At 40.7% G+C, this 12735-nt stretch overlaps 1 protein-coding gene across 1 annotated transcript in view; it reads right to left on the reverse strand.

The window, feature by feature from the left end:
* The window catches only part of cacna1db (calcium channel, voltage-dependent, L type, alpha 1D subunit, b), a 1216201-nt gene that overhangs the window by 233300 nt on the left and 970166 nt on the right, over nucleotides 1–12735 (reverse strand). The window contains exons 31-32 of the mRNA XM_072472487.1: nucleotides 3470–3553; nucleotides 2511–2594 (exon numbers count right to left, since the gene is read on the reverse strand). Coding sequence (XP_072328588.1) covers nucleotides 2511–2594; nucleotides 3470–3553 — 168 coding nt within the window. The remainder of the gene's footprint in view (nucleotides 1–2510; nucleotides 2595–3469; nucleotides 3554–12735) is intronic.

Consider the following 12735-nt stretch of genomic DNA (forward strand, 5'->3'; position numbering starts at 1 on the left):
GTAAAATGAAATAGAACCTCAACATTGGAAGTAATTAAATACATTGGAATATATTTTTGTTCGCCAGTCTTAGCCTTTTAATAAATGTCAACATGAAAACCATTTTACATTCATACTGATCTCTTCGCTAACAATTACAAATGTTGGAAAATGAACCTTTTCTCAATGTTAGCCATTAAAACCCATTCTACCAATCGAATAACAAATTTATTCTATAAATAATATACTATTCCTCTTTATGCCAAACATTTTACGTTCAGAATATAGCAGTACTAATAAGTATTGAAATGTCTAAACTAATACATGTGTCATCTGTGGTTTATATTGTTCCAAAAATAGCAATCTTTGCATTATGCAAATAAAAATCATGGTTTTGTTCAGCTGTATTGATACACAAAGTTTGATGGAAAATGTTTCTTAGGACATTCTAGAGGTGTTTAAAGGCTTCCTCAACATTTTGCTTAACCAAGTCCATAAAAATTAATTTGTTAATTAAGTTTCCGTCCCTTTTGTCATTATTTAACATGCAAACTAATTTAAAAAATAAAGTATACAGTGGATATATATTACAAATGCTATTTTAATAAATGGCAGATTGCAGATTTCAATTGTTACTAAATGAGAAAAGAAAATTTGGATGACCACAATTTAAGTGATTCAACTGTGAAACACGGTGTAAATAAAGATTACAAAAAGTTTCAACAAAAATGCATGGTGCTACAAGGTCATGAACCAGAGTTCTTATACTTGCCTCAACAAGATTCTAGAAAAAATAATGGACATAATGTAGGAGAATTAGAAAATTCATTATAGTTTTGGCTTAAAATATTATTGGGATTTTATTGTTCATTTACTTTCATTAAATAAACTTAGCTTTGAGGAAAGGTTATATTCACATTATTATGGATCTTCCATTTCCAGCTGCTGACTTACTGTGTATTTCCAGCATTCTCATTTTTTCCTATTTTCCATCTACTAATTGTTTCATGAACTTGCGATCAGCTTATCTTCTGAATATACAATTACAATCACAATCTATTTGCATGGTCGCCAAGATACTGATGAAAAATGTAAAATCTAAATGGGTGACATTTTATACCGCTGTAGACAGAATAACAGTCTTGGATTACATTTAATGAAAGGAAACATTAATTAATTTCTATAACTGATATGATCTAAAACAAGAAAAAAATCATTATTGCAACAATATTTGCGCAGTTTTCAGTGAACTAATGGGGATATTCTTACCCATAGTTTTAACAGGGTATAAAGCATCTGCCAATAAAGAATTTATGTCATGCTACTGTGAGGAAAAACAGAAATTTGTAAAGGAGTACATTTTGATGATAATTTTGAACCACCCACAGTTTATTTAACGTCATAGTGTCAGTCTGCATTTTACCAAATGGAAGGGCAACCTGGACAAATAGGAAAAATACAATGGTTTAACTAATTCTATTCAAGGTTTTTAGCAGTGAGTTTTCAATTATTAAATGTCAAAACTAAAGACAGCAAGTTCATTTTTTAGTTTCAGAATACGCTTTACGACATTTTAGAGAATACAGAATATTGTAAAGTACAATTCATTTATTTTGGCAGGCAATGTAAAAAAGTCTTGCTGAATAAATTTGGATTTTCAAACTTCTGAATATATCCTACAAACTATTCATTTGCCATTCTTGGGAGTTATCAAGCATCCTCCATTCAGGAATTGTTAGAAACTGCCTTCTTCACATTGCTGTAGGAAACTGGCACTGCACTACAAACGTTATCACAAAGAAGTTTTGACATTTTTCTCAGTTTTCTTTACAGCCGGGATTAAATACTAACAGAGAACTAGCAGTACCAAGTATTAAAAGAGATGTTTGATGACTTAAATGGCAAAATTGTTTCAGCACTCTTGTCATTGCACTGCAGTTTCACCACATAAATGGCAAAGTCATTTTGAAAAATACATTTTCATTTCTTATCCATGTTTTGTAGCTTGACTACACAAGCTCCAGCAAAAGCTTTAAACTGTAATAATGCCTTTTAAAACAGCTAGCTAGGGAGTATAATGAAAAGTATGGTTTACTTAAAAGATTTGGATTGATATTATAATATCCCTCAATTCATTGGGGTAGGAATATACTGTTAGAACACTGTCAATCATGAATCCTCTCAGGCATCTGCTGCACCTGAACACAACTGGTTTAGCAATTTCAATCAAAATGTACAAACTTGGAGTGATAAGCAGAGCACATCAAATATTTCAGTCGGTTGTGATCACAAAGAGCTATATTTTTTAAATATCAGATAGCTAGCTGAATGTTGAATAAATATTCAGTGTTAGAGTTATTCTTTTGAATTTTCCTTGACGTATAACACATTTGTCCAAACATTAAAAACTCACTGCTAAAATGAAGACAAATTTTAACAGACGGCAGACTTGGAACCTCTATATATTAAGATGTCTTGATATAGGAACAAGGTTAATATTGGAGGTGCAGTTATTGATAGCCTTTACTTACATTAACTTCTGTGATAGCAATATCAACGACGCTACCAACAACAATTAAGGCATCAAAAGTGTTCCATGCATCAGCGAAATAGTGCTGTGAATGTAAACATTCGATAGGAGCAGAAAGGGATGAGAAAAGACAATAGAAAAAAGTAACAAGAGAGTCCAGAGTTACAACACAAATACAGGTACAACCCAAGTAAACTTGGCTGTATTTTGCATCACTGTGAAAGCATGAGTATTTTTTTTTCAATCAACTGCCCTTTTCTTGTAAAATAATTTACTTCAAATTCTAAAGTTAACTGTCACGAATGGGCTAAAAGAAATTACCTAGATATTCCAGGCTTCAATTATTTATTTGAAATGTTTGTACTTTGTTTCAATCATATTAATTAAATATAACTAGAAGTATCGCGCTGCTTGATTAAAATCCACTTAAATATCCCAAATAATTTATGAAAACTTGAATCTATAATATTAGTTTATACTTTTATTCAATGGATTATTTACAACACAACCTAAATAGACCCATAAGGGGAACAGTGTCCTTTTGGTGCTCAATGTTCCAGAAGTTCAGGCAGCCGGTGCACCTGACCATACAAAGCACAGTCCAGTACATGAGAGTTTTTATTTTATGGTTTAAAGCAACCATTGCGGTTAAACTAACCTGATTAATTTCAAAATTTTGACTGAAATTGTATCATATTCTGAGCTATACAGAATAATAAAAGTGGAGCTTTACACATCAAGGCCAAAAAAGGACAGATGCTTTCACAGCTACGCCTGTTTTTTTTGTTGAAATTTTCCACTTCTGCATTCTAGAAAAGGAAAGTGATAAAATGAGATAAATCAGGTTTTGAAAGCCCTTATTCATATCCTAAAAACAACTGTTTGTGACTTGTCCAGTGGTAACTTTAGTGAAGCACTAGAAGGAAGGAGTAATGGTTTCTGGGAAGGTACAGTACTCACATCAAGTTCACCAAGTACGACGTCTATAATGCTGCCAATAACGATGAGGAAGTCAAACACGTTCCAGGAGTCACTAAAATAGCCCTACACAAAGTAGGTAGGGGGCAAACGTTTATATTAACAATGTTAAACAATAGATATATTTTTAGTTAACTGTGGAGAATTTAACACAAAACCTAAACAATAAATTTGCCAACTCAAACTTTAAAAAAATAATTTACCCAGCAATTTAATAGGAAATTAATTTATCTAACTGATCATGCTGTTCTATTGGTTAAACATTATTTCAATTGAAATATGATTAATTTTGAGAGAAAATACAATTTCTGCCAGGACTAGTGTACTGAATTAAAATAAATTGTGAAATAAGGTGTACTACATACAGTCCCTTTGTTTTATTTAGATAACCTGTGTATCATATAAGGTAATAGTGGAGGAATGTTAAACTTGCCATAGATAAAGCTTACATATTAACTTTGGCAGTTAGAATATAACAAGATGCTACATATCTTTAAATCAGCGATAATTCCAACTGAATCTTGAATGTATTTTCACTTTGGTGATCTATAGCATTTACATTTAGCAAAAGTTACAATACAAATGCAGTTACAACCGAGATAAATTTGGCTGTATTTTGCAAGGCTGTGAAAGTATGAGTATTTTTCTTTCATTCAGTGGTATCTATCTTTCCACTTGTCCTTCATTTGTAAATAGATTTACGTTGAATTATAAAATTAACATATTATTTATCTACCAAAATAATTTAACTAAATATTTAAATATTCCAGGCTTCAATTAATCAACTATGACTATAAACTTGAAGAGTCAAATTCCATTCAAACCACTGGCTGGGATTCTCTGTTCCAAATTCAAAGTGCTCCCGCCAGCGGAGAATCGGGACTGTGCCCTGCTGGCGCTAGGAGTGTTGCCGGGGTGGGATTCACATGACTTGACCATGGAAAAATATGCATATCGCCAAACACGCCAATTTCCCTGCAGTTACTGGGGTCGGGCCAGCATTTTGAATGGGCGCCTCGATCCCACCATCCAGACCCCTCCCTCCCCACACAACGTAAATGTTGACCCCCCCTCCGCTGATAAGGGTAGCACCCCCAACCCCTCATCAAGGAACTGCATGCTCTCCCCCCTCATCCACAATACGAGAATAACAGGTCACCCCCACCCCACACCACGCACGCATGTAGGTGACCTGCCCCCCACCCAACCTCCTCAGAACTCCCCATTAGCGTTCCCACAGCTCCCCCTTTAGCATCGCTTAGCTACCCATCCCCCTCACCAGGCCTCCCCCCCTTCAATTCACACCCCCTGGCATTGCCAATGGTGCACTGACATCCTGACATTGACTCCCTAGCCTATCACGATGGGTCATCCCATTGCTCCAGTTCACCTCCGTCGCTGCTGGCCTGTAGAGGGAGGGTTCCCCCAAGGGTTATGGGGGTTGGGTGGGGATCGGGCAGTGGGTAAAGGGTTGACCCTGGGACCCTTCCCTAGGATGGAGTTTCCATGTCTGGACTGTTCCTTCCAGTCCTGGGCAACCTGAAGATCACTCCTGGCATGATCTTAGTCAGCTCGCTCTTCAAATTCTTCATTCTGATCTGACCTGTTTAAACTCTGAAGTGGCCTTCTCAGTCTGATGAGCAGACCAGACAGCTCAGTGAAGATTCAGGCCAGGGACCCTTTCCTCACATCTGCTCCTTCAGCCCTATGCTTTTGAAACGGCTTTTTGAAATGTCTTCCTAGAAAGCCCACAATGTTTGAAAATGCTTGAAATCCACTGAGATCCTTTGAACTGCTAAGCATTCGTTCAATTTCACAGTGCAGTACCTTCAACTTGCTTTTGATTGACAGCTAAATGGTTTAAACATAGCTGCCAGGAAGTTTATTTATTTATCTTTGCTTGAATGCATCTGAAGTACCCTCCACTGATCTTTAAGGCAGTGTTTATATACATTCTTGTTCTGATTGACAGCTGCTGACCACTTCAAACCAGCTAAGTGGTTTCACCTCCTCTTTTCTAACTGCAGAAAGCAGTTGACTTTGTTGAAGTGGTCAGCAGCTGTCAATCTCCCGATCCTGTTTTCTGGCCCGACATGGGATTCTCAGCCCGATTGGGATTCCTGATCTTAGCGCCAGGGAACAGAGAATCCCGGTTATTATCTCTGTTTCTCATTCCATAAACCTGCTGAGTATTTCCAGCACTTTATGTTTTTAAGACTAGAAGCTTGCTCTATTAAAATCCACTTAAATATTCTAAATAATTTATCAAAACTAGAACCTACATCAATTTATAGTTTTATTCAATTAATTATTTACAAAGCAAGCTAAACATACACAAAACTGACTAATTACAAAAGTAACAAACTAGGAAATTTAAAACCAATAATTTGTTCATTAAATTAAAATTAAAAAATATTTAATACTTTTGTAAATGGGACATTCTTGGGGCAGAATGACTTTATCGTTTAATAGTTAAGTTGCGAAATACTTATATATTAATATTTGATAGAATATGTAGCCTTTCTTACATCTGTTTGCATTTTATATATATCTAACTGAAGTAAGGGCATAAAACCCACTATTAATAAAAGAGGTCTATGTCTTTGAAACTATGTTTTATATGACACTAACTCAAGTACACGGTTTAGGATCCGGTGATCTGAAATATGATAGTTCTTGATATATATAAAAAATATATGTCCATAAATCAAAAGTCCAAATCAGATTTTTTTCATTTCAATTTTTTAAAGTAAAAAAAAAGTGTCTTCATGCCATCAGATAACCCAATATATTGGCCAAATATCAACCATTAAACAGCAGAAGAAAAGTTCCACACCAATTGCAACACCTGGGTAACTGATTGAGGTTCAGATTCTAAGGGCAAGGATAGGGAGGTAAATATGGACAAGTCACACCAACTAAATTCCCAAAATAACATGCATAATTAGTATCTGACAAACAGAAGTGAAAGCACTGCAAGCAGTCAGATAAAGATCACTTACTAGCCATCTTTCCTTTTTTGGCACACATACCTAATACAAAGTGTTAGTTAAAATCTTAGTAAACCAAAGAAATGTAACATTTTGTGGTTTCAAGAATTTGCACAAAAATATTTTATTGACTATAGTCTAGTCCAAACTTAAAATTTAAAAGACACATTTAAAATAATTATAAGTCAGAATTATAGTGGGGTTGACAAATTATACAAGTGCAAGCTACGCTCTAATAATCCCTCCAGCAGAAATTAAATTTAGTACTGTCACAAGAAGCCAATGTGATATCCTGTGGCATTTTAACCCAACAATGTAAAATGTTAATATTCTGAAGGAAATTGAAACAGTTAATTAAATAATCAAGTCCAAACATTGGAAAGATTTGTTTTTGTTGACTGTTTGCTTGGGTAGTATAGATTTGGTGGCCTTTGAAGAAATGGCTCAAAGGTTGATTATCTTCATTATGCTTTTATATAAGTGGCTAGAAAAAGGCAGCAAGCAAGAAGTACAAAAGTTTAAATGAAAAAAGATATGGCAAAATTACTTGCTAAGTGTGTAGATCATTTTCTTTCTTTCTATGTTGATGGGTAATGAACGAAAACCAAGAAACACAGGCTTGGGTGGTAGTGCACAACAGGTGGTTTTGGATCAGCCAAGTATAATCCACAGCACCTGATATTCAGTTTCCTTGAAGTCAAGGGAATTAAATAGTAGCTAGGTAACTGACCTGATGCTGCTCATTTTGCACCACTGCCTATACAAATTTCTACCGAAATAAGTTTTAATTTGCTCTGCATGCTATAACTAGCACATAAGCTAATTGTGCATTAAATAATGGTGTTTGCTAATTTACAATTAATAGATCAACTGTTGAGTTTTACTCTTGTTCCTGGAAGTAAATATTACTAATGCAAATTAACGCAGACCAGTCACGAACATTGTTTTTGCTGCTGCTGCTTTTAAGTAACAATTAGTATGAAGATACATGATTTATTTACTTCTACATCTCATCAATTTATATTAAAACACCAGTGAGTCCGAAGAGAGCTAATGAGGCGCAAAGCTAGAGATTAACCAAAAATGTTTTGTTTGTTAATTCTGAAACCCATAACATGTGACATACTTTGGAGGTGGAACAACAAGAGCAGGAGATCATGGCCAGCAGATTTGAAGTTTTGGCAGGTAGACCTTCAGTATTCAGTACTGCCTGATGCAGTTTGCATACTGTGAATTAATACCCACCTGGAGTTCCCCAGGAAAAGTGGGCGTGATTCTCCACTCCCATGCCGGTTGGGAGAATCGCCTGGGCCGCCACAATTTCCGGGGACGCCGGTCCGACGCTTTCCCGCGATTCTCCCAAGCGGCGGGAACGGCCCGGTCGAGTTTCGCGGGCCGGAGAATCGCCGGAGACACCCAAAATGGCGATTCTCCGGCACCCCCGCTATTCTGAGGCCCGGATGGGCCGAGCGGCCAGGCCAAAACGGCGGGTTCCCCCCGGCGCCGTCCACACCTGGTCGCTGCAGTCGTGGGCGGTGCGTGAACGCTGGGGGGGCGGCCTGTGGGGGGGCGAGGGGGGATCCTGCACCGGGCTTCACCTGCAATGTGGGGTGGCCCGCGATCGGTGCCCACCGATCGTCGGGCCGTCCTCTCTGAAGGAGGACCTCCTTCCTTCCGCGGCCCCGCAAGATCCATCCCCCATCTTCTTGCGGGCCAGATTTGGACAGGACGGCAACCACGCATGCACGGGTTGGCGCCGGCCAACCCGCGCATGCGCGGATGACGTCCGTTATGCGGCGCCGGCCGCGTCATCTATGCGGCGCCGCTTTTACGCGGGCAACAAGGCCTGATGCGGGTAGATGACGCGGCCCCGATACTGGCCCATTGTCAGGGCCTGAATCGGTCGGGACTGGGGCCGTTCCGCGCCGTCGTGAACCTCGACAGCGTTCATGACGGCGCGGCCACTTCGGGGTGGGAGTGGAGAATCCCGCCCGTGTGTACAGAGGCTGCACCTCTCAAGGAGACAGTCTCAGGTCTGTGTTAACTTTCAGAACCAGATGTACAGTCACAAAGCAACATTTGGACTGCAATCTCAGTGGAAGGAAAAGTGATTGATGCAGTCAGCTTCTGTGACACTGGGTACTTTTAAGCACCAACAGGAGAAATCACTTGGAACAGTCAATAGCACTTTACATATAATGAATTACTTTGAACTGTAATGAATTGTTGAACAAACATAGAAGGCATCTTCAAATAGCAAGATCTCACGAACAATGAGATGAATGAACATATAATCTGCCTTGGTGGTGTTGGTTGAGAAAGGAATATTGTGGAAGGATACCCAAAGACATTCCCTCTCTTCAAATTAAGCCACGGGATCTTTCGTCTCCACAGACACACTTGAATATACAGGCAGGCATAAATTTAATATCTCATATTAAGGACTGTACTGCCAGTATTAGTCGCTCAGTATTGCAAGAAACATTATATTGGTTGTGCTTTGTCAACATAGATAATCCACTCACACCAAACTGCTAATCATTGGCTGCACTTTCAACTTTTTGGGAAAAGGTTCTGGATTCAAGCCCCGCTGAAGAACTAATGAACTGATACATTTTTCGGGCTTTATTCAAGATATTTTTCTTGGCTTCAGGTCTCTACTTACTCGTGCAGATAAACTCTCATTCCCCATGAACCACAATGTACCTCTATCTGCCTAATATCTGGGTACATTGTCATAAAATCAGAGATTAAACAGAATTCCTGATGTTGTATTCTGGTTTATTGGTACATTGTGGTTTATGTCTCCTGGCATAATCTTCCTTAATTCCAGCATGTATTGGACTCAACAGATTATTAGACTGAAGCTTCGGCTATAAATTGGCAGGTTACATTAGTCAAGAATGAATGGATCAGTAAACAGAAGCACGGACACAAGACAGATTTCAGTAACTTGCAGTTCCTTGAAAGAAAATTTGTCATATCTTTATTCTAAATTTCAATTTGAGCTGATGAAGTCACATGGGCTCAAAGCTTCCATGCCGTCCCTTTTTCTGCATGGAGGAGCACTGCTTGCCTGCAATGTGACCCCTCCCCCCCCACCACCCCCAAGCACCAACTCATCTATAAATGTGTCCTCAACCACTGCCACACCTCGCCTATGCTTGTGCAGGGCACCCCGGATCCCATCCCTGTCCTGTGAAAAATGCTAGCTTGGCACCTTGACAGTGCCAGGCTGGCACCTAGGTGGCACTGTCGGGTGCACTGGTGGTGCTGGTGGCAGCCGGAGAACACAGCAGCATTGACACAGGCTGGAGGTGGCAGTCCATGTGCAGAGGGCCGCAGCACACCGTGAAGACCCAGCCAGCCTTCAAGCCAAGGAGGAACCCAGAGGGGGACGCCAGCGATGGACCACGGTGTACAGACATTGTTAGTCTTTTGATGAGATGACAAACAGCATGTGCCGCAGGTGACTGTGTCTCAAGAAAATGACAGTGCCTCATCTGTGCAGCATCCTCGGGGACTTTGCACTCCATAGAGGAAGAGGACATGCCGGTGGCCATGAAGGTCACCACAGCCCTGAACCGGATCATTCCAGGGCTCAAGTGGGGATTTGTGCAGCATTTCATAAGCTACAGCCCACAAGTGCATTTGTGAGGTCACGGATGCTCTGTATGCCCAAGCATCCAACCACAATACCTTCAACCTGGACCAAGCCCACCAAGATGCCCGGACTGCAGGATTCTCAATCATCGCAGGTATGCCTCAGGTCCAGGGTAATTGATGGCATGCATATCGCTTTATGCACACCGGGGCATCAGGGAGTGCCCTCTAATAACAGAAAGGGATCCCATTCCCTGAATATTCAGATTAGAACATAGAACATAGAACAATACAGCACAGTACAGGCCCTTCGGCCCACGATGTTGCACCGAAACAAAAGCCATCTAACCTACACTATGCCATTATCATCCATATGTTTATCCAATAAACTTTTAAATGCCCTCAATGTTGGCGAGTTCACTACTGTAGCAGGTAGGGCATTCCATGGCCTCACTACTCTTTGCGTAAAGAACCTACCTCTGACCTCTGTCCTATATCTATTACCCCTCAGTTTAAAGCTATGTCCCCTCGTGCCAGCCATTTCCATCCGCGGGAGAAGGCTCTCACTGTCCACCCTATCTAACCCCCTGATCATTTTGTATGCCTCTATTAAGTCTCCTCTTAACCTTCTTCTCTCCAACGAAAACAACCTCAAGTCCATCAGCCTTTCCTCATAAGATTTTCCCTCCATACCAGGCAACATCCTGGTAAATCTCCTCTGCACCCGCTCCAAAGCCTCCACGTCCTTCCTATAATGCGGTGACCAGAACTGTACGCAATACTCCAAATGCGGCCGAACCAGAGTTCTGTACAGCTGCAACATGACCTCCCGACTCCGGAACTCAATCCCTCTACCAATAAAGGCCAACACTCCATAGGCCTTCTTCACAACCCTATCAACCTGGGTGGCAACTTTCAGGGATCTATGTACATGGACACCTAGATCCCTCTGCTCATCCACACTTTCAAGAACTTTACCATTAGCCAAATATTCCGCATTCCTGTTATTCCTTCCAAAGTGAATCACCTCACACTTCTCTACATTAAACTCCATTTGCCACCTCTCAGCCCAGCTCTGCAGCTTATCTATATCCCTCTGTAACCTGCTACATCCTTCCACACTATTGACAACACCACCGACTTTAGTATCGTCTGCAAATTTACTCACCCACCCTTCTGCGCCTTCCTCTAGGTCAATGATAAAAATGACAAACAGCAACGGCCCCAGAACAGATCCTTGTGGTACTCCACTTGTGACTGTACTCCATTCTGAACATTTCCCATCAACCACCACCCTCTGTCTTCTTTCAGCTCGCCAATTTCTGATCCACATCTCTAAATCACACTCAACCCCCAGCCTCCGTATTTTCTGCAATAGCCTACCGTGGGGAACCTTATCAAACGCTTTGCTGAAATCCATATACACCACATCAACTGCTCTACCCTCATCTACCTGTTCAGTCACCTTCTCAAAGAACTCAATAAGGTTTGTGAGGCATGACCTACCCTTCACAAAGCCATGCTGACTATCCCTGATCATATTATTCCTATCTAGATGATTATAAATCTTGTCTCTTATAATCCCCTCCAAGACTTTACCCACTACAGACGTGAGGCTCACCGGTCTATAGTTGCCGGGGTTGTCTCTGCTCCCCTTTTTGAACAAAGGGACCACATTCGCTGTCCTCCAGTCCTCTGGCACTATTCCTGTAGCCAATGATGACATAAAAATCAAAGCCAAAGGTCCAGCAATCTCTTCCCTGGCCTCCCAGAGAATCCTAGGATAAATCCCATCAGGTCCCGGGGACTTATCTATTTTCAGCCTGTCCAGAATTGCCAACACCTCTTCCCTACGCACCTCAATGCCATCTATTCTATTAGCCTGCGGCTCAGCATTCTCCTCCACAACATTATCTTTTTCCTGAGTGAATACTGACGAAAAACATTCATTTAGTATCTCGCCTATCTCTTCAGACTCCACACACAATTTCCCATCCCTGTCCTTGACTGGTCCTACTCTTTCCCTAGTCATTCACTTATTCCTGACATACCTATAGAAAGCTTTTGGGTTTTCCTTGATCCTTCCTGCCAAATACTTCTCATGTCCCCTCCTTGCTCGTCTTAGCTCTCTCTTTAGATCCTTCCTCGCTACCTTGTAACTATCCATCGCCCCAACCGAAACTTCACATCTCATCTTCACATAGGCCTCCTTCTTCCTCTTAACAAGAGATTCCACTTCCTTGGTAAACCACGGTTCCCTCGCTCGACGCCTTCCTCCCTGCCTGACCGGTACATACTTATCAAGAACACGCAGTAGCTGATCCTTGAACAAGCCCCACTTATCCAGTGTGCCCAACACTTGCAGCCTACTTCTCCACCTTATCCCCCCCAAGTCACGTCTAATGGCATCATAATTGCACTTCCCCCAGCTATAACTCTTGCCCTGCGGTGTATACTTATCCCTTTCCATCATTAACGTAAACATCACCGAATTGTGGTCACTGTCCCCAAAGTGCTCTCCTACCTCCAAATCCAACACCTGGCCTGGTTCATTACCCAAAACCAAATCCAACGTGGCCTCGCCTCTTGTTGGCCTGTCAACATATTGTTTCAGGAAACCCTCCTGCACACACTGTACAAAAAAGATTGTGTACA

Source organism: Scyliorhinus torazame, chromosome 13, assembly GCF_047496885.1.
Source record: "Scyliorhinus torazame isolate Kashiwa2021f chromosome 13, sScyTor2.1, whole genome shotgun sequence".
Classification (NCBI taxonomy): Eukaryota; Metazoa; Chordata; class Chondrichthyes; order Carcharhiniformes; family Scyliorhinidae; genus Scyliorhinus; species Scyliorhinus torazame.